At 33.5% G+C, this 18959-nt stretch overlaps 1 protein-coding gene and 1 long non-coding RNA gene across 2 annotated transcripts; both read right to left on the reverse strand.

Moving 5' to 3' along the window:
* Nucleotides 1-396: 396 nt before the first annotated feature.
* On the reverse strand, nucleotides 397-3810 carry SWEET31 (sugar efflux transporter SWEET31). The gene is made up of 6 exons (NM_001357959.1): nucleotides 3365-3810; nucleotides 3192-3228; nucleotides 2960-3055; nucleotides 2351-2630; nucleotides 1081-1200; nucleotides 397-846 (listed from the first exon to the last, which is right to left on the reverse strand). Exons 1-6 carry the CDS (start codon nucleotides 3396-3398, stop codon nucleotides 667-669), a joined length of 747 nt encoding a protein of 248 aa, NP_001344888.1. The 5' UTR covers nucleotides 3399-3810; the 3' UTR covers nucleotides 397-666.
* Nucleotides 3811-5223: 1413 nt separating this feature from the next.
* LOC100776051 (uncharacterized) lies at nucleotides 5224-5889 on the reverse strand. The gene is made up of 3 exons (XR_417459.4): nucleotides 5651-5889; nucleotides 5405-5529; nucleotides 5224-5245 (listed from the first exon to the last, which is right to left on the reverse strand). It is a non-coding gene; the product is annotated as an uncharacterized lncRNA (long non-coding RNA).
* Nucleotides 5890-18959: the final 13070 nt, after the last annotated feature.

Below are 18959 nucleotides of genomic sequence, written 5' to 3' on the forward strand. Positions count from 1 at the left end.
ACAATTTCAATCTCTTCTCCATTTTTTTTATTTAATTAAATGAGAGAAAAGTTTATTCTTTTCAAATTTTATTTCAAATTTCTCTGTCTCTCTATTCCTTCTCGTGTCAAACCTTGCATAAAATTAGTTAATTATTTAACAGAAAGAATTAAACCCAAATATCATTATTTAATTTTGATGAAAAATTTAATAGTTTGTTTTAAATTGAAAAATAATGGATAAACACTTATTATACGCTACTTGATACCAAGAGAAATAACAAACCAAAAATATGAATATTTTAAATTAAAGATAGAAAGATTCACATATTCATTACTCTTTTAAATTTTATCCAGACAAGATATCGCTCGGATGTGTCTCGACAAATGGACTGAAAAGGAAGAAAAGAAAAGAAAATTCACACAACACAAACTCGTTTCAATATGGCAAAACTTATAGTACAACTATCATAACTAAAAGAAAAAAAAAACAAAAACTACAAATCGTGGAGGAAACAGAGTCACAAAGATGATAGCAACAACAACAGATTTTTTAAAAAGAAAAAAGAAAAAAAAAAAACAACAACAAAGATGTAAGCATAGTCCAAATTAAAGATGTGCTCTTAATGCTTAGAAAGAGACAGAGACAAAGATAACGGCATGTTCTTTTTAATGCTAACACGCGTCCCTAGACGCGTCCCTCTTGTATTCCATTCGAGTTGGATATGGGATTTTTATTAGCGGTGCCCATTTCCATAGCTTCTTCTTCTGTTCTTGGAATCTTCTTTGGATCACTTTTGTTGTCACGGTAGATAAAATACAATATTAGTTGTGCTGTCCCCAACGCAGAACCAACGCCATTAGGTACCTATACGTTCAATACAAACCAAATTGCAACACAAGAGGGTAAAATCAATTGGTGACATTTTGTTTAAATAGTGACAATTTGCATTGTATTCAATTTATCCAATTGAAGATTGATAAACAAATACAAACCAATTGCAATACAATAGGGTATGTTTAAATAGTGACATTTTGTATTTGTATTGTATTGATCCAATTGAAAACTGATAAACGTGGATAATGTGAGTGTGCTACTTACAGCCACAAATGGGTCACGGCCTAGTAGCCCGTAGATGAACCAAGATGTGCCACAGAGGAACACAAAGAGTGAGAGGAAGAAGGGCATGAACTCCACGCTCTTGGTTTTTATCACTAGCCTCTGCATACACAATGCCAAAGTTCACTAACAAAAAAATCTATGCAAAAATATCTCATATGAAATTTATATAATAATATGTTTGGAATAAGATTGCAACATACTTTCTAGACACAATGATCTCCAGTTATGTTTTTTTTTATATAGTTTTTTTATAATTATTAACTAATTGAGTATGGTAGATGTATTCCAAAGTTTGTATAAAATATATTGCATACATTTTTTTCTATAAAAGATTTCAATCAATATATTCCAAAGTGTATTATAGAGCATCATACCGTTTTGTTTTTTTTTTCAACATATAAAGAGCATCATACTATCTCTTTTCATCATCTCAGTGACATGAAGAGATAAGAATAAAATTAAGGAAATGAAAATAAAATAAATGAAGTTATAAAAGAGAAAAAGAAATTCTAAAACTTCGAATAAAAATAACTTTATAAAAGATAACGTCAGGTTTCACTATAAAGTGTTAACCACTAACCATTACCAATAAGAAGACAAAGATGCTTAGGCAGAACTACATGAGCCCTTTCTAAATCTGTGCACAGCAACCACCATTTTAATAAATAAAAAATATTTGGACTTTATAATTAATTTTGCATATTGACATATTTATAATTCAAATCAATTTTCAGTACCTATAATTTTTTACTTATTTAAAGTAAGTAAGCAAGAATATCTATTGTCCCGCTTATTTAAATAATTTAATTTAAAATAACTAATTTTTCTTTGTTAGTTGAATGAATGATTAAAAAAAAACTAAAATTCAATCAAACAAGAGTAACATAGACACTCTTAAAATAATGTTTAACAAAAATGGAAATCTAAAAAGTAACATACTAAAATAAGAAAGGAGAAAATGAAAAAGATAAAGAAAAAATTGATGATGCGATAATGACACCAGGTGGTTTAAGACTATTATATTATTTATAATCATGATTAATATAGTGACACATATATAGATAGGTTAGTTTTTAAATTGATCAAGATTTTTATATAATAAGAAATAATATAATATTCTTATTCATGTGACATAATTATTAATCGGGATCATAAATAATGTGATACTCTTGTACCCCTAATAATTTATATGCGTGAGTGAGGTATAGACAAAAATAAATTAATATTAATATGTGTGAGCTAAGCTTACCATAATTGAGAGGGGTGAACCATACATGACGATGGAAAATATGGCAGCAGCGAAGCCACAGAAGAGCTTTCGGGCATTGCCCTGCAGAGCAAACAGTGACACCAGAACAACAACAGAGAACACTGCCACCACGAAGGAGAAAAGGCCAATAATCTTGGTCTTCTCTTTCTTTGGTGCGAAGTAGATGAATATAAAGACGTATATGATTTCAATTCCTGCTCCTGTGCCATTGATAATTGTCACAAGTAAGTTGTTTGGGGACACAAATGGCAAACCATACCTGTAAACAGTAAAGTCAACAGAAAAAAAAAAATTAGACCCATCATGAAAATTCAAAACTTTACTAGTAGGGAATCAACCCATTTGAATTTTTTCCTTCTCAAATTGAAGTAATTAGAAAATAAGCACAAGGGTATGGTTTCTAAAGCCAAGATTTGACCAAAAAGTACTATTATATGCCTCGACTCTACTCTACGTACCCATATGAAATTTACGTGAAAATGATGAACCAAAATAAAAACAAATGCAAGAAATGACAACACTAACCAACAAAAAAAAAAAATCTAAAGATGAAGCTAAAGAATTGAAAGAACTGAGTGAGTAACTTACCAAGCAGAAAGGAGACAATTGAGAAGTGTCATAGGGTAAGGAACCCCCGAGAACTTCTCTGTGGATTTGTTCGAAACGATCCTCCAGAATGTCACTCTACAAAACCAAATTTCTCATAAATTTTGCTCAAATTGGCATAAAAAGATGATTTTATGAGCATTTAAAAGAACAGATAAAGGAAAATAAAGATTGACAATGAGAAAACAAAAGGAGGCAGTTATGAGATACATACATTGGGGCCAAGAAGAGGAACAAACCAGAAGCATTCCCTGCACCACAAAAAAAAAAAAAAAACATTGAGAAAAAAAAAAGCAAGAACCATAAACAAAGAATAGCATTCAAATGCAACCATTGCGAAGGAAGATAAGAGAAACCCATGTGAGAAAGAAAAGAAAAATAACTAACCAAATATCCCGAAAATGAAATGCGCAACATCCATGATCTTGAAGGTTGGATATTAGAGACAAATATCCTTTGGGATTTGAAGAAAAGAGGAAAATGAAAAGAGAAATATCCTAAAGAACAACGAGTGGTTTCTTTAAGAATGTAAGGAAACTCAAAAACTGCTGCAATGAGGGGGGTGGTAGTTTGAAGAGGTTATGAGAGGATTATATATACGGAAAGGGAAAGAATTGAAGTTGAAAGGTAACTTCTTTGGGGCAGTAAAATTATTATAAAGAACAAATTTTAGTGTTTGATCTTATCCTCGGGGATTCGATGGAACCGTTTTTTTGGCTTCATCGAGAGTGTGTGTCTTTATATATTAATTGCACCAAAACCATTTGAATGCATGCAGATGCTAATGTAGCATTCTGGGTTGAAGGCCAACCTGCTCTATAGGGGGATAAGGTGAAGCCTCGACCAAGAGAAAGAAAGCATTAATATGCATACAAGTACAAATGAGGACAAACAACTTATATTTAAGTGTTAAAGATTAAATTGGTTGAACACGGTTTTATTTTGATTTTTTTAAGGAAATAATTTTTTGTGAAATTTATTTGTTTTTTTTTTTTGTCTAAACTCTGGATTAGTCAAGAGTTTCTTTCTCCTTATGGATTGAAGGTTAGAACAAAAAAAACTTATAACTAAGGGAACCAATATAACTAGAAGATAATATTTTTTACTTATTTATGTATTATAGGTGTAAAATATTTGTTTTATTGATGATTAACCTTTGTCAAAAAATTTAACTTAACACCATTGATGATGTTTCCTCTTTTAGTTATGTGTTTTTTAATCCATAAGACTCAAATACTTAAGAGATGAAAACCAAATATTTATTGATAATAATTAACACAAAATATTAGTAATGATTTATTTTCATAATTTGTATTGATCTCTAGAAACAATACTTTGTCTTAATTATATTGCTTCTTTCACACATAGAAATACGTCTTTCTAAGTCGGTTAAGTAGTGTTTTTAACGATGGTTTTTAACCGTCGTAATTGTTGCCGTCGTAAAAGGTAAATATAACTTTTTACGACGGTTGTTGATGAACCGTCGTTGTATGTCTGTGCTGTTTACGACGGTTGTTGATGAACCGTCTTCGTATATGTGCGCTTTTTACGACGGTTGTTGATGAATCGTCTTCGTATGTGACATGCAAAAATGACTTTTTACGCCGGTTTTGATATAACAGGCGTAGTAAGTGTAATATACTAAGACGGTTGGATTATAACCGTCGTAGTATTACCAATTTTTTTTTAACTATTTTACGCCGGTTGTGAAGTAACCGACGTAGTAAGGGCAATATACTAAGACGGTTATAGAATAACCATCGTAGTATTGTTATTTTTTTTATTGTTTTTTTTTGTATATTTTCTTTTTTTTGTTTTTTTTTAATTTGATAAGAACCAAAACTATCAAATGAAAATGATGCAAGAAATTAATAAGTCTATCAAAGCAAATTTATACTAGATTTTCATTCTAGAAGATTATATTAAATATTTTTAAAAATAAATTAAATTAAAAATTTTATTAGTAATTTAGTCAAATAATAATAGTAATAACAATAAATGGGGATGATCTATTTAACATAAATCCTGTTATGGATGAATTTCTGCAGTCCATAAAAAGTTAAAAAAATGTTCATATCAACAACACTCATAATATGCTACATCTCCATATCAATAGAACCAACATTCCAATCATGCGTGCTAGAATCATCACAACTGCATCATTTGGAAATTAAATAGCACCTGCAGAAGACATAAGAATTCAGCATAAGTTTCATTTGTTTTTTTTCCAAGTAATTCTTGGCAGCTTTCAAGTAAATCTTCCCGTGCCTAATGATAAAAAAAAAGGATTAGTAGATTACCGCATCTAGTTTCTTATTTTGGGCAAAGATTGCAGAACATATACAACACAACAATGCAAATGAAACTATTCTCAAGTGACATAACTAAAAGCAAATGTTCTAGAAGGATGATGTTTATTTAAGTTACCTTGAGGCAGAACCCTTCAGCTTCTCAACTTCCTCTTCCATTCGGGTAAACACGGATTTCTTCTCTTCATCGCTGGCAGCTACAAACTCCTTAACCAAGACATCCAAGCTTTCTACTATACCAGCCTGTACAGAAAATATCAAATGTATGAATAAGACACCAACTGCAACAATTTTAACTTTCATCCCCGACCAAAAAATAAAATAAAACAAAACTCTAGCTTCTCTTTGATGTCATTTCACTAACTTGGGAAGTAAGTTGTCCTTTTACATCTCGACTTGTTCCAGATTTCTCATTGATAAAAGCCACAAAGTCATCCAAGTCTCTTCCACCTCCGTACTCTTCACCAGCTTTGTTGCCCTTTGGGAAGAACTTCAAGGTAGGAAATCCACTCACATCATACCTGCATAAATATTATTCCAGCAAACTTCAATTATTTATCATGTTGTAATATTCCATCTTTATCCTCTTCGCTGGATTTTTTGTTTTCTTAACCACTGTAATCACATTAGTTATGTAGTATCATTTATTAGCAGTATTAACACATTTATCTATTTCTGTTCCTATATTATTTTGTCTTGTTGCTATATTCTATAAAATCCCATATATGAATTACACAGAAATATAGTCCCTGAACAGGTAATGATTCATATATTCCATCACATTATGACTCGAAAAGAAGACAACTATGAATAAGCACTATGCAACGTGGACATCTATCAGTCTAGGGCCTCTAAAAACAATTTTACTTCTACTGGCCTTCACCTGTAAAGTTTGATTCACTCAGAACAAACACAACTACTTCTAGTGCTCAGTTTAATTCAATGGTTATACCTATATTGTAAAGCATTGTTTTAATGGGAGCAAACAAGACAACATATTGCTAGGAAGAATAGAACAAAAACAAAACCCCATATAATAAGCTCTTATAGATTATTCAGCTCAAACATGCCGATGATATTTCCATAGATTTCAAGGGAGAATACTGGGAAGTGTCAAGGATAAGGATTTAGAGCTAAAGTTTCAGAGAAAATTATGACAGTGTCATTGGGAATCCACATAATGAACATCACAAAATCAACATCTGCAAGGATACATGACCTTCTATGCATTCTGAAGAATCTCACCTCAAATGCCAACATTTTTATTTGCAGCCTGAATGAAGCTTCATCAGAAGAATCAACATCGTTTGGCAAAGCAATACAGTCCCACCACCTACAAATACTTTGTAGTGACTCATCTTACATAGTTCAAATAAAACCATACTACAATGTTCAACATCAAATGGAACAAGAAGATCATAGTATTCCCTTTCCACCAAAGTAGCATATTTGAATGATAACAAAACTAGATTAAATTATTCTTTTGAAATTTGAGCAATGAAGTTGATATTTTATTTGATCAGTTTTACAAAGTATCTTGATGGAATGGGAACTATGATTACATGAAACAATGCAAATAAAAGTTTAATATTTTAACAAAAAAGAAAAAATAAATGCTGTTTTTTCAGTTAGAAGTCTTTTAGAAAAGGACATCATTCACTCTCTAAACAATTTGATTAAATGGATAATTTAACAAGAGAACAGGAAAAAAAAATGATAAGACCAAAACATATATATCTTGCATTTTCTCAGACCCAATGAAAATTATCCAATTTCAACAACCCTGCAACAGAAGAACATGAGTTGTAACATATATATCACAAATATTTAAAAAACCTAAATTACTTGAAACCATGGTGCAGTGTATTCCTCGAATCATGCAAATTTATCAAATACTTTTCCTCAAAAAATTTCCTCACCATTAGCTCTCTGTATTAAGGCCTCATGTAGCAGGTAAAGTTAGTAACTAACTACCTTCTCTTGTGTCCCATCAATATAGGCTTCCAAGCTTCCAAAAGAATAGATAAGTTACAGTGGTTTGAAACACAGGATGTATGATGTTTCATTTGCTTTTCAAGACTGACTGCTTTTAAGTTGTGATACTTTAACATGGTAGAAGAAATGGCCTAGTCACAAAATTCAACCAGGCCTCCATGTCAGACAAATCTAGTAAAGATGATTTACGCAAGACTAATGAAAATAGCTTATTTAATAAGTTGAGCATCTATTAATACACGCATGTCTATGTCTAATGTCAAATTAAAGGCTAGCTTAGATAGAATAAAAAGCGAGATGTAAAATAATTAGATAAAAGGACCATAAAAATTTGAGGAAGAAGCAATCTCTTATGTTATGAAAGCAAAATATTCACCATATTTTTTTTCTAATTGATTTGCTTGATGTGACAGCATTTACTAAAGAGTAATCTTTATTGAACTCTAATGATAACAATATCAGGTGATGTTATCAGATATACATGCATAAACAGTATACACATGCATGTGCATTCTTCAAGCAGGATTCGATAAACATGAAACTCAGAAAAATTAAACCTTACCTTTGCAGCAAGGAGGAATATATCATTTGTTTCTGGGAGAAAAAAATAAAAGAAGGATAAATCAGCAAGAAATGAAACAAAAGGGTTCAGACTTCAGAACACATTTGGATTGTTAAGAAATATTCACACCCATAAGGAAGGAGTCTTACATTAGCATGTTTGATGAATTTAAGGGGTGCCTCTCTACGAGCTGAATCAGAACTCTCACTAGTACAGAGTAAAGAATGGGAGGATTCCCAATCCGCCTCTGCACATGACATGCTACAGGTATTGACTACGCCATCAGAAGAGATTACATCATACTTTGAACGCAAAAGAATGATGTGCAACAGTTCAAGAACATACCCATTATCCCAATAACCACAGGAAGCTACAGTTAAAAACAAAGTTTTTTCTTTTTCTTTTTTCAATCTAATAGACCTTGGAAAGTGTACATGAAAAGGGATAAAAAGATGACTGAGACTCAGTAGGCCAGAATTGTTAGTGTCTGTGCAGTATTTGTCATTAGGTAGTTATAGAACCGAGTTATTATTTTTGTGTATCATTTATGTTTTTATGCAGTTATTTAGGCACCTATACATAGTGTGCCAGATAGTGTGTGATCTGTAATGCTTTATGTGTATGGAGCTTGGGGAGTGGTTATTCGTGGGGTGGTTAGTAGTTTTACTAATTGCTGAATGCAGACGGAGACTCCTTGTTAGGGGGAAACCCAGTGTGGTCTATGTCTTGTACTTCAATTCTGGCCTAAAAACCATATTGTGTCAAGTACTCCCTCCGCCGACCCTTTTTAAAAATTTGTTTGTTCCTTTTTATAAGATTATTTTTTAATTTTTAGATGTATTAACTATTTTTTTTTCCACATATCCTTACTTAATTATTCTTTGTCCAAATATTAATGAGAAACAATTAAGTGGATAGAGAGATAAGAAAAGGATAAAATTTAGGAATGCTAGCACAATTAATTGACAGATTTAATGTGGTTAATTAAACTAGGTACTTTTCTTAAAGGGCGTAAATTAGTTGAAAGAGTCTTATAATTAAGGACGGAGGGAGTAATAAGTACATAATTTAGTGCGCTTACTCTATACTCTAACACAATCCTAAATACATGCACAAAAATCAAAGTTGCAAACTGTCAAACTCTCAACCTATAATCAGCTTTACTCTTCTACAGTTCTACAAATTTATTCCTGTTCCTTGGCAAGAAACATTGGCAAAATAAAAATATTATATATAATCTATTTTTTCTTTAGGCAACCATAGCCTTACCTGCAATAGTAAGCTTCTCCACATCCACCAGGGCATGGAACAGCTGGCGGCAAGGAGACTTCTCGGAGAAAGGCAACACCAATTGGCCATTCATTAAAGATTTCACAGCATCTTCAGGGAGAGGAACTTTAGTTTTGGGACTACCAGAAGTGCATTGCTGAGTGCTCTCCTCTTCATCTGAAGATTCCATTTCATGGCAGTGTTTCTAAGAGCTTCCCACATCACAACCATGACTCTCGTTGGCCCTCAGTTGTTGCATGTAAAGCCTCCTTCCAATTTCAAGTTCTATGGAACCAACAAAACGAAAGCAGAAGCTACACACCAAACAATCAATCTGCGAAACAAGGTAGAATATAAGAGAAAGGAGCAGAAAGCTTTTAATATGGCTACACAAGAACAAAAACTGTGAAAATGAAAACAAACCTTTTTGAGGGGATGTTGAGCTCCTACAACATGGGGTCCTTCAGAACCAGTTCCCCCTCTTTGAAGTCCATGTCTGCATATAAACCTGCAGTTCTCCAATTGCAGAAAAAACACATACTATGAACTAATAATTGCGTTGATCCTATTAAAATGAATATTTTATAATAAAATAAAACCACAAACTAAAACAATTTAAGCATAAACAATGGAGACCTTAATTGTGCCTTTCATATAATCAGATGAAACAATTGTTTGAAATTTTAAACGAAATGATGTAATGACACTAAAAATGTTCTACTACATAATGAAAATCCTCTTTAGCATCCGCTTTTCCTAATACTTAAAAAGAATGTTGCCCATTTTTGGCGAAGTGTGGTGATGGCCTCCACGTCTAACGGTGATCCATCAGAAAACCACTACAAAATTAAGAATTGATGACATTATTAGTAAGTTAACAAATATTAACCAAACCTACAATCGTAAGTCCATGCATTACGTATACCTTGTTCCAGTCATCCTTCAATCCACCAGTCACTATGCACCACATCCAATGCATGACATAATATCCGCACTCGTACGCTCCAGTTTGGACATGACTCTAAATTTAACATTGAAAATTGTTAGTTAAGATACAAGACTTCAACATGTACAAACACTTCATTAGAAACAGGTAGAACTTCAATAATTTCTAACCTTTGGTTCAACCCACCGAGGTGCAGCTTGATTAGACATGCCTTGGAAAGAACTGGTTATTGTCTTCATTGCACTAGTAAAAAAAATACAAACAACCATATATATGACAACCATTATTTATGTATATGTAACAACAGTTACCTCCACAGACCATCATTTGTATATTTGAATAGAACCTGTTAATTGTGGCTTTGATGTTAATATCTGGCTTCTTCCTCAGAGAACAAAACCAAACAACCGTGTTTTCCCTTGGACACAAAACAAATAGTTGCCAATGTGCCCTGAAGTTGACAATTACAATTAGGTTTTTATTCAAGAAAAAAAAAATGACTTTAATTACAACAACAGTTCAACTTACTGATGCAAGTAAGCCCCTAAGTACAACTGCCTTTGTGATTCCTTGACCTATGTTTGAATGTATTCTTGGCATTGTTCACGTCTGTCCTTAGCATTGTGTATAGTTTGAGGCTCCAACAGACCATACAGTGACTGATCAACTTTGCTTCTACCACAGTTATTCATAAAACTATTTGCAACACAAGTCATGAATATTGTAAATGTTTTAGATTCAAGAATGTTGGTTATGACGTAATCAAACATAAAGGTTGACAAAAAATGACTTACATGGTCCACAGCTGCAGGATAGATATGTTCAAACACTTGTCACCTGATATTATTTCCGCTAGATCAGCATGTGTGATGAAAAATTTTGCCCCAACATCAGGAAGTCCAAATTGCGTTGCCTCCCATGGCACTTCCACTGGACTCTTGTACACGTAAAACAATGTCTTCATTAATTCGCCCAATGGATCAGGTTCAGCTGCAACCTCAGTCTCACCAAGACGTCCAACTGGCAAACGCGCATTATGATTTGAATCCTATATGGTACAAGAAAATAAGTAGTAAAGTTAATCACAAATGGTGTATTAAATTAAATGACATTAGGCAGGGCGATAATTATATTACTTACATCAGTTATAGGCTTCACTAGATGTCTGGGCCATGCAATGAATGTGCTACTCGCGTCCCTGACATACTGAATCTCTGCAGTGGGAAACGGGACAGTGGCGTCACCATCGTAAATTGTGTCAACACAAATCCTTACTACATCATCTGCGTAAGCAACATTGTGTATAATGCCACCAACTCCATACATTTTTCCCGCAGCCACCACCTGTGTACTATCACCACACACAATGTATAACCCCACAATAGAAGCATCAAGTGTAGACCGCTCCTTAGCAACAACATTTGCAGCAGCCTCGGCACAACTTTCTTTGGTGCTGACACGTGCAACCAATACATCAGGGATAGACGGTCTACAAGGAGCTGACTGTTGCGTTTGAATTTGTGATAACTCACTCTTGATCGCATCCAACTGCTTTTGCAATAAGTCGATAGTCCGTTTGTTTTCGTCTTCTACCTCTTTCCTCAACTCTTGCTTTATACTTCCTATGATTTCCACCAATTTATCTGCGGTCATCGTCGCCGAAGAAGTGTTGGAGCCACTACCACGCGGTCCATAGTAATTACCTATCGTGACACCATGTCCAGCAACACGAACCCGACCTGGGTGCTCTGGACGGCCAATGGCAGTGTTCAAAATGTCTTCACGACCATGCGGGACAAAAGTTCCCTGTGTTGATTGTTCCTGCAAATCATCCTGTAACAATGACAACAAGTAAACTCATAATTGTCATTACAACTTACAATTTTTAAGGGAAACATATATTGAGCTTACAATTTTGTCTGCGATTTCTTGAGCTGCAGCAGATGTCATTTGCCCAAATTTGTTAGTTCTAGCCTTCTTCCACTTCACATGTCTTGCAATAGGGGATGGAGGGTCGACGACCACATCTGTATTGTCAGTACCATCACCTTGATTCACTCTTGAGTTTGTTTTCTCGGCCATCAATTTTTTTTCAAGCACGTCGTACCCTCCACGAGATAGTACGTGGGGACAGTCATTGAATTTTTGAATTTCCTGTGCTTTTTTGCGGATTCCCTGTCAACATTATTAAATACAAGTCAATATATCAAAACTTTGACAACAATTAAATAAGTTAAATGTTGAGTAAAAACAATTAAATTTAAACCTTCCAAGTTGGTGTCTGTCGTGTCTTTGAAAATGCTTCCCATGTTTCTCGATCGAAACCATACTTAGCAGATGGATCAATGTTTTGTTGATCGTCTTTGTCAGTGTATAGATATCTGGAGGTTAGGGAGGACTTAAATTGCCTCCATCTTGTTGCAACCGTGGACATAACCTTCTTCTTCGCAGTTAAACCTTCAGGAATATCAAATTTGGCCTAAAATAATAAATACTTTTCAATCAGTAACTGCATAAACCACATTTCCACAGGCATTAAATATACACAAAAGTAAACTCGTTACCAGTTGAGTGGACTTACCAAAATGTCATCCCATACAATAACTTTTAAAGTTTCGGGGACATCTTTCCAAGTAGCATGAACAATAGGGATTTTCTCCCGCGCCACTACCCCCAAGTAACTATGGAATTTTTCTTTATGTGGGCCAGATCCTCTACCAGTACTAGTGTTGACGTGGACAGTTGGTCGTGGTTGATATAAGCTTCGTGCAGTCAACCTTCGGAGCCTGGTAGTTTGTCTAGTCTTCCTTTTTGTGGTTGCACTAGGAGAATCTGGTGGTGGAGGGGATCTCGGGGGTGTTGTCATGGCTGCAATCAAAAAGAAAAATTAATTATGCCAACTTAATTGTCACAACATAGAAGTATGAAATTATAATGAAAGAAAAATAATGGCAAATTGAAAATCAGAATGGACAACATAAAGAAAATTTGGGTTATATACCACATTCAAGTAGCAATATTTTCCCATAAACCTTCATCATGATCGATACGATTTGCAAATACATCATCCTCCTCATTTTCAGCATTTACCGAAGGCATTTCTGTGCAGAACGTCGGGATGTCATTAACATCAAGGGTTGAAACATCAATATCGGGAGGGATACCAGTTGTTTTACCCTGAAGAACCACTGACCATCTTGCGTCACTGGGATCTTCAACATAAAACACCTGTCTTGCTTGTGCTGCCAGGATGAATGGCTCGTCCTTGTAGCCAATCTTTTGAAGGTCAACCAAAGTAAAACCCATTTTGTCTTGTCGGACACCAGCATTTCCATTAACCCATTGGCACTTGAAAACAGGCACTCTAAATTCACCATAATCAAGCTCCCAGATTTCCTTAATCAGTCCATAATAAGGCATGGACGCTCGAATAGGATGGTTATCTAATGCACTACTAAAGTGCTCCGAATGAGCATCAATCGTTACTCCACAGTTTTGCACAGTGCTATTATCATCCTGGGATTTTGTGTAGAACGAATAATTGTTGATATCATACCCCCTCCAAGTCAAGACATTGAGATTAGGCCCAACAGCTAACAATGATAATGTCTTAGAAGCGTTGTCGCTAGCAAATATTGTTTTTCTAAACCAATTGACGAAACTCTTATTGTGCTCCTGCAACACACGCATCATATTCATGGTTGGGTGACAAGCTGTAACATATTCTTTGTGAGCATCTATGTATGGTATAACTTCAGCTGTGTTGTTTAGTACATATAAATGCGCTTGTGACAGTTGCTGGCGATCCATGGTTACAACATTGAATCCTCGTTTCTTCAATAACAACAGTAATTCGTTGAAGCTTTTGTCACTCCACCCAAATCTTGCTTTCAAATTCACCAAAGCTAACACCCCTGACAACCGTGTATACTTAGTGCATCCGACATACAACGGTTTCTTTGAATCATTATCTAACTTTTCAAAATATGGTGCGTGTGTTTGCCTAAAACCCTCTTGTCCAAGATCGCGTAGCATGTCTTCTATACGATCACCAACTTCTTCATGAACTCCAACATTTGCAGGGGTTGATGACATTTCTGATAACTCACCATGCCATATCCATCTTGTATAAGTAGGACAGATACCATCACATATCAGATGTGTTCTAATGTCATCCAAAGATTGTCGTCGACCATTCAAACATTTCACACATGGACAGAAGTATACCCCACGAAAGTCTGGAGCATTTTCAGCAGCAAATTGCAAGAAATCTTCAACCCCATTCTCGTACTCTTCAGTTATGCGTGGTCTTGTCATCCAACTCCGATCCATATTTAGTGTACTGTCAAACGAGGTTCATTATCTGATATGCATGCGAACCTCTCTTTTTTATTGTAAAAAGGTGTGACCCTACCCCATTCAGGAAGACACTTTTTTACTTCATTCAAACAAACAAGTTAAGGCAGTTATGTTAAATTTGACTAAATTTCGGCAGCATTTCGCTTTGGTCTCCAAGTACACGACATGAAACCGGTGACATCAATTGACACCGATCATGTATGCACCCGGAGAACAAAGCAAGATGCAGTGACCGAAATATAATAAAAAATAACACAACATACTTGTAAGTCAAAATGAAGTAAAAAAAATTGTCTTCCCAAACTGTCTAAACGGACAATTCAAGATTCAATACAACAATTAATCCAAACTATCCGTATTAATCGTTGTATTGAAGCTCAAACGGGGAACTATGGCTCACTCAATGAGGTAGAATGTAATAATAAACAATACTTACATCAGGGGCAAAAATATAATAGTTAACCACAACAGTTTAAGAATGACATACATACCTCCGAAGATGAGCAGTATGACAGTATTTGTTGCAGTAACACTGAAGTTGGCAAGTACTTTTTGCCAATCCGTAGCAGTCGATACCTACAAATTAAGAATAATTTCATATTTAATAGCACAGCAAGATTACAGTTGTGCAACAAAAAAAATTGAAACACACATTTTTCATATGGCTGTAAGGTAATTCAATGACACAAAATTGTTTCCATCCATTCCTTCCATTTTCACCCTTTCCAAAAGCACAATAAATATACAAATATAGTTGTGCCTTTTTTTTTTCCTTTTTTTTAGTTTTACAAGCATAATTAATATTTCTAAGTTGCAAACTAGGTGTTCTAAGTTGCAAACTGGGTGTTCAAGCTTGTGCTCAAAGAGTTTCTTCAACCAACCACTAGGATCGGTCTAGTGGTAGGAGAATTTGGAAAATTCAAACAAAGTCCTAGACTCTTGTACACCAAAACAGTTTCTTTGGCCTCTATGTATAGTACCCAAAAAAAAGGTAAATATGAAAGCGATCAAGTCTTACAATGATTCATCTACTAAGGTACAATGAATTCATATCCTTAATGACATTAATGTTGTCCACATCCAAAGCTTGCTTCAAATTACCAGAATTTCTAAGGCAAAATTCATGAGAAATATATTTGATGTGCTCTAACTCATATATATATATATATATATATATATATATATATATATACACACACACACACAAATATTAATTACAAAGACATCTAGAAAATTTTGTTTTCTCTTTCACAATATTAACAAAGTAGTGAATAGAATAATATAACTCAAGAAAAAGAGTAGAAAACACCCTCAAATTTGACAAGAGAGTTACAAAGCATTTCTTTTACTGGTACTTAATAGAATTTTTGTAGTTACATGTAACTAGTGATGACATTTATCATCTTCCATGGATTAGAAATGACTCTGCCTTAATTCAAGCTTTGCAACGTCTTGCTGTAACTTCTTTATAGTCTTAAATCAGACAGCTTTCCTTTGGAAAGTAGAAAATAACACCAGTGACTTTATTTTGTTCTCACGCTTTGGTTGAAAATGTTTTGGACAACAAAAGTGTTAACTTGAGTTCTAAATTGGACGGGCTCTGCTAACACAACTGAGCAATTACGGATCAAGTGGCCCAAAAGAGACTGTTGCTTCTTGCAACCTTTCCCAAATATTTTTTCTATTGGTTATTTCAGAAACCAGAAAAAGGATGCATTTTGAATTGGTCATTCCAAAAATAAAAAAGGAAGTATAGGAAGCAACTGGGAGTTGCATGAAACAGAAGTCCAAAAACATGGTAGGAAAGGGTTGGTGAAAGTATACATAAGGAGACAAAGCCGTTACTTCTTCTATCCCAATTTTTGCTATCTGCACCCCATAAGAAAAGTGAATGGACAAATATTGTGTTTATAAGTCCATGCTTGACACCTATATGAGTTTGATATATAGAAGGATAGTTCTCCAGCCGCAGGAGACATTGGTGGGCATATAGCAGCAGCCTTCACAGAAATTAATGATCAAGTTTTTAAATATAAACCCAGAAAACATTAATGGGTTTCCCCCAAAGAGTTAGCCAATAGTCAATAATGATTTTGATTGGTTTCAGTCCCGTAAGCATTGCAAGCACCAAATTAAGAAGTAGGCAAATGCCTATTAATAACTAGAAAATTCAACTAACTAAAATGGTGAAAATTTTTAATTCGGGTATATTGCATTTTTCTTATGCTCTAGATAACCTTTAATAAAAGGTTTGAACTAAGGGGCTAGTTCTTAATATTCAATGTGTTTTTTTTTGTTAGAGTTTTTTTTTATCTTTTTTATTTAATAGAGATATATTCAATGTGTTTGCTATCGAGCATTTCCTTGCTCATTTTTATTTATTTATTTTTGGACATATTTATTTTAAAACACAACTGAGTTTGCTACAAGAAGTCTGGATAATGAATTGTTAGGAGTGGATCATGAAAGTTAAAGCCTTAATTCAATTTTGAAATAGAACAAATCAAAACCTTCTCCAAAATTTCCTAATTATGTACTTGTTGTCACTCATTTACTTAATCCTAATTATGTACTACTTAATCCAAATTACTTAATCCGGAATAATACTATCAACTTCTTGAGTAACTGTTTCAAAAATATCATTGCTTTATTTTGAACTTAGTAATCCAGAAAACAACATGGATTCCAAATTACTTAATCCGAAATAATGCTAGGATATTTTCAGAACAAATCCAGAAGCCTAAAAAAATATTTTCACAGTCCGATTAACTTATGGATTACTCAATTCATAATTATAATTGCTGGAAAAAAAAAGTAAACGAAACTTGTTTGAAGTATAATGGGCCCATCCACCTTTACTGGGACGGTATGACAGAATGACAGAATACACTAATTGTTTGACAAATGGAATTCTAGAGGCATACTCAGGGATCTTAGAAGGATTTAAAGGTTCCCCAAAGACCCAATTTCTAATGTCTTATATATGCTCGTCACTTTGCTTTGGGAAATCCTTCCGAGGATGAAACGAAGCACAGAACCAAAAGTGAAGAAGAAAAAGAAATGAAATTTGTTTTATTTTTTAAACTAATGATAAATATAGTAATTGCCACTGTTCATAAATAAAAGCCGCTGAAATATGAAATCAAATTAAACCTCTTAATATAATTTGAAGACCAAATTGATAACTAAGATACAAAAAGCTTATTATTGGACATTTGAATGAAATTAATTTTGTCAAAATTTTGTTAAAGAGAGCTACCAGTTAAATTAGGAAAAAAAATATAATATATTAATTTTTTGTAAAATTAGCCATGAGAGTTAAAAGATCTAAGCGACAACTTTAAATATCCATCTTTATGAGTGAAATTTCTTCAAATCTTGATGTTATTTTTTTTCAGCTTTTTTTCTCATTATTATTTGTATAAGAAGTTAATGTTTCAGCTTTTTTTTCTCTGTTTATTTTTCTCTTCTGTTGATGTTATTTGAAAATTGAAAGGTTTCAATTTTGCTTTTTGTTAAATAAAAATTTAAAAACTATGAGCTCATCTTATATTATAAAGGAAACAGAGGGTAGGGGAATATTATTGCATATATCCTATTGACTATGGACTTTTCTTCCTTACTGATCATAAATTTTCAAGTCCTCGACAAATAATAATAATAAAATCTAAAAGTATTCCCATCTTCTCCATCCATTTTTTTAAAGATTTGTGATTTTATAATAACTGGTTATAATTTGAAGGGAAAGAAAAAAAATAAAAAGGAAACCCACTAAAAAAAGGAGAAAGGAACAAGGAGATGTTTTTGGCCTTTGCTTTTATGTTTGCCTGATACATGACAGTGAGATTGACAAGTTTGGTAGAGGGAGATAATTTGATTCCTTTTATTTTTCAATTTAAGTTGCAGTTTGCATATGAATTGTATATGTGAGAAAAATGGATTATAAAAGGTTGGCCTATCAAACTCAACCTAACAAAAGTGAATTGAAATTAGATTCGATTAGTTTAAAATTTAATAATAATTTTTTGGATCATAATAATATTAAATTTATGAAAAGTTTGATTACATTAATATTAAGTTGAACTCAAAGCCTGCTGTTTTGGGTAACAAAAGCCTGCTGTTTTGGGTAACAAAAGCATGCAGCAACCTTCATGTGCTTAGGATAGAGTACAACATGAAAGTTTGTATTAGAGTCAAGCTGCGAACTCAACTCATTTCTAGACATGTTTTTTTTTTTTTTTTTCTGATTTCTCATTTAGTGTCAACTATCCCTACTCTAATTTTATTTATTATGTTTTAATATTTAATCTTCTATACTTTTGTAGATTTAATTTATTGTTTTAAATATACTATAGCAATGTGTGTGCGCGCACGAATTTATGCATTTTTAGGTTTGGTGTATATTGTTTATCGACAATTATTAACATACCTCCTCTAATTGTTTATTTTTTTTAATCCCAAATTCAAAAGCTAGCCTCCATAATTCTATATTGGGTTATCCGATTTTAAACTTTGCAATCATATTTTATTGTGTTGTCAATG

The sequence above is a fragment of the Glycine max genome, chromosome 13 (genome assembly GCF_000004515.6).
Source record: "Glycine max cultivar Williams 82 chromosome 13, Glycine_max_v4.0, whole genome shotgun sequence".
Taxonomy (NCBI): Eukaryota; Viridiplantae; Streptophyta; class Magnoliopsida; order Fabales; family Fabaceae; genus Glycine; species Glycine max.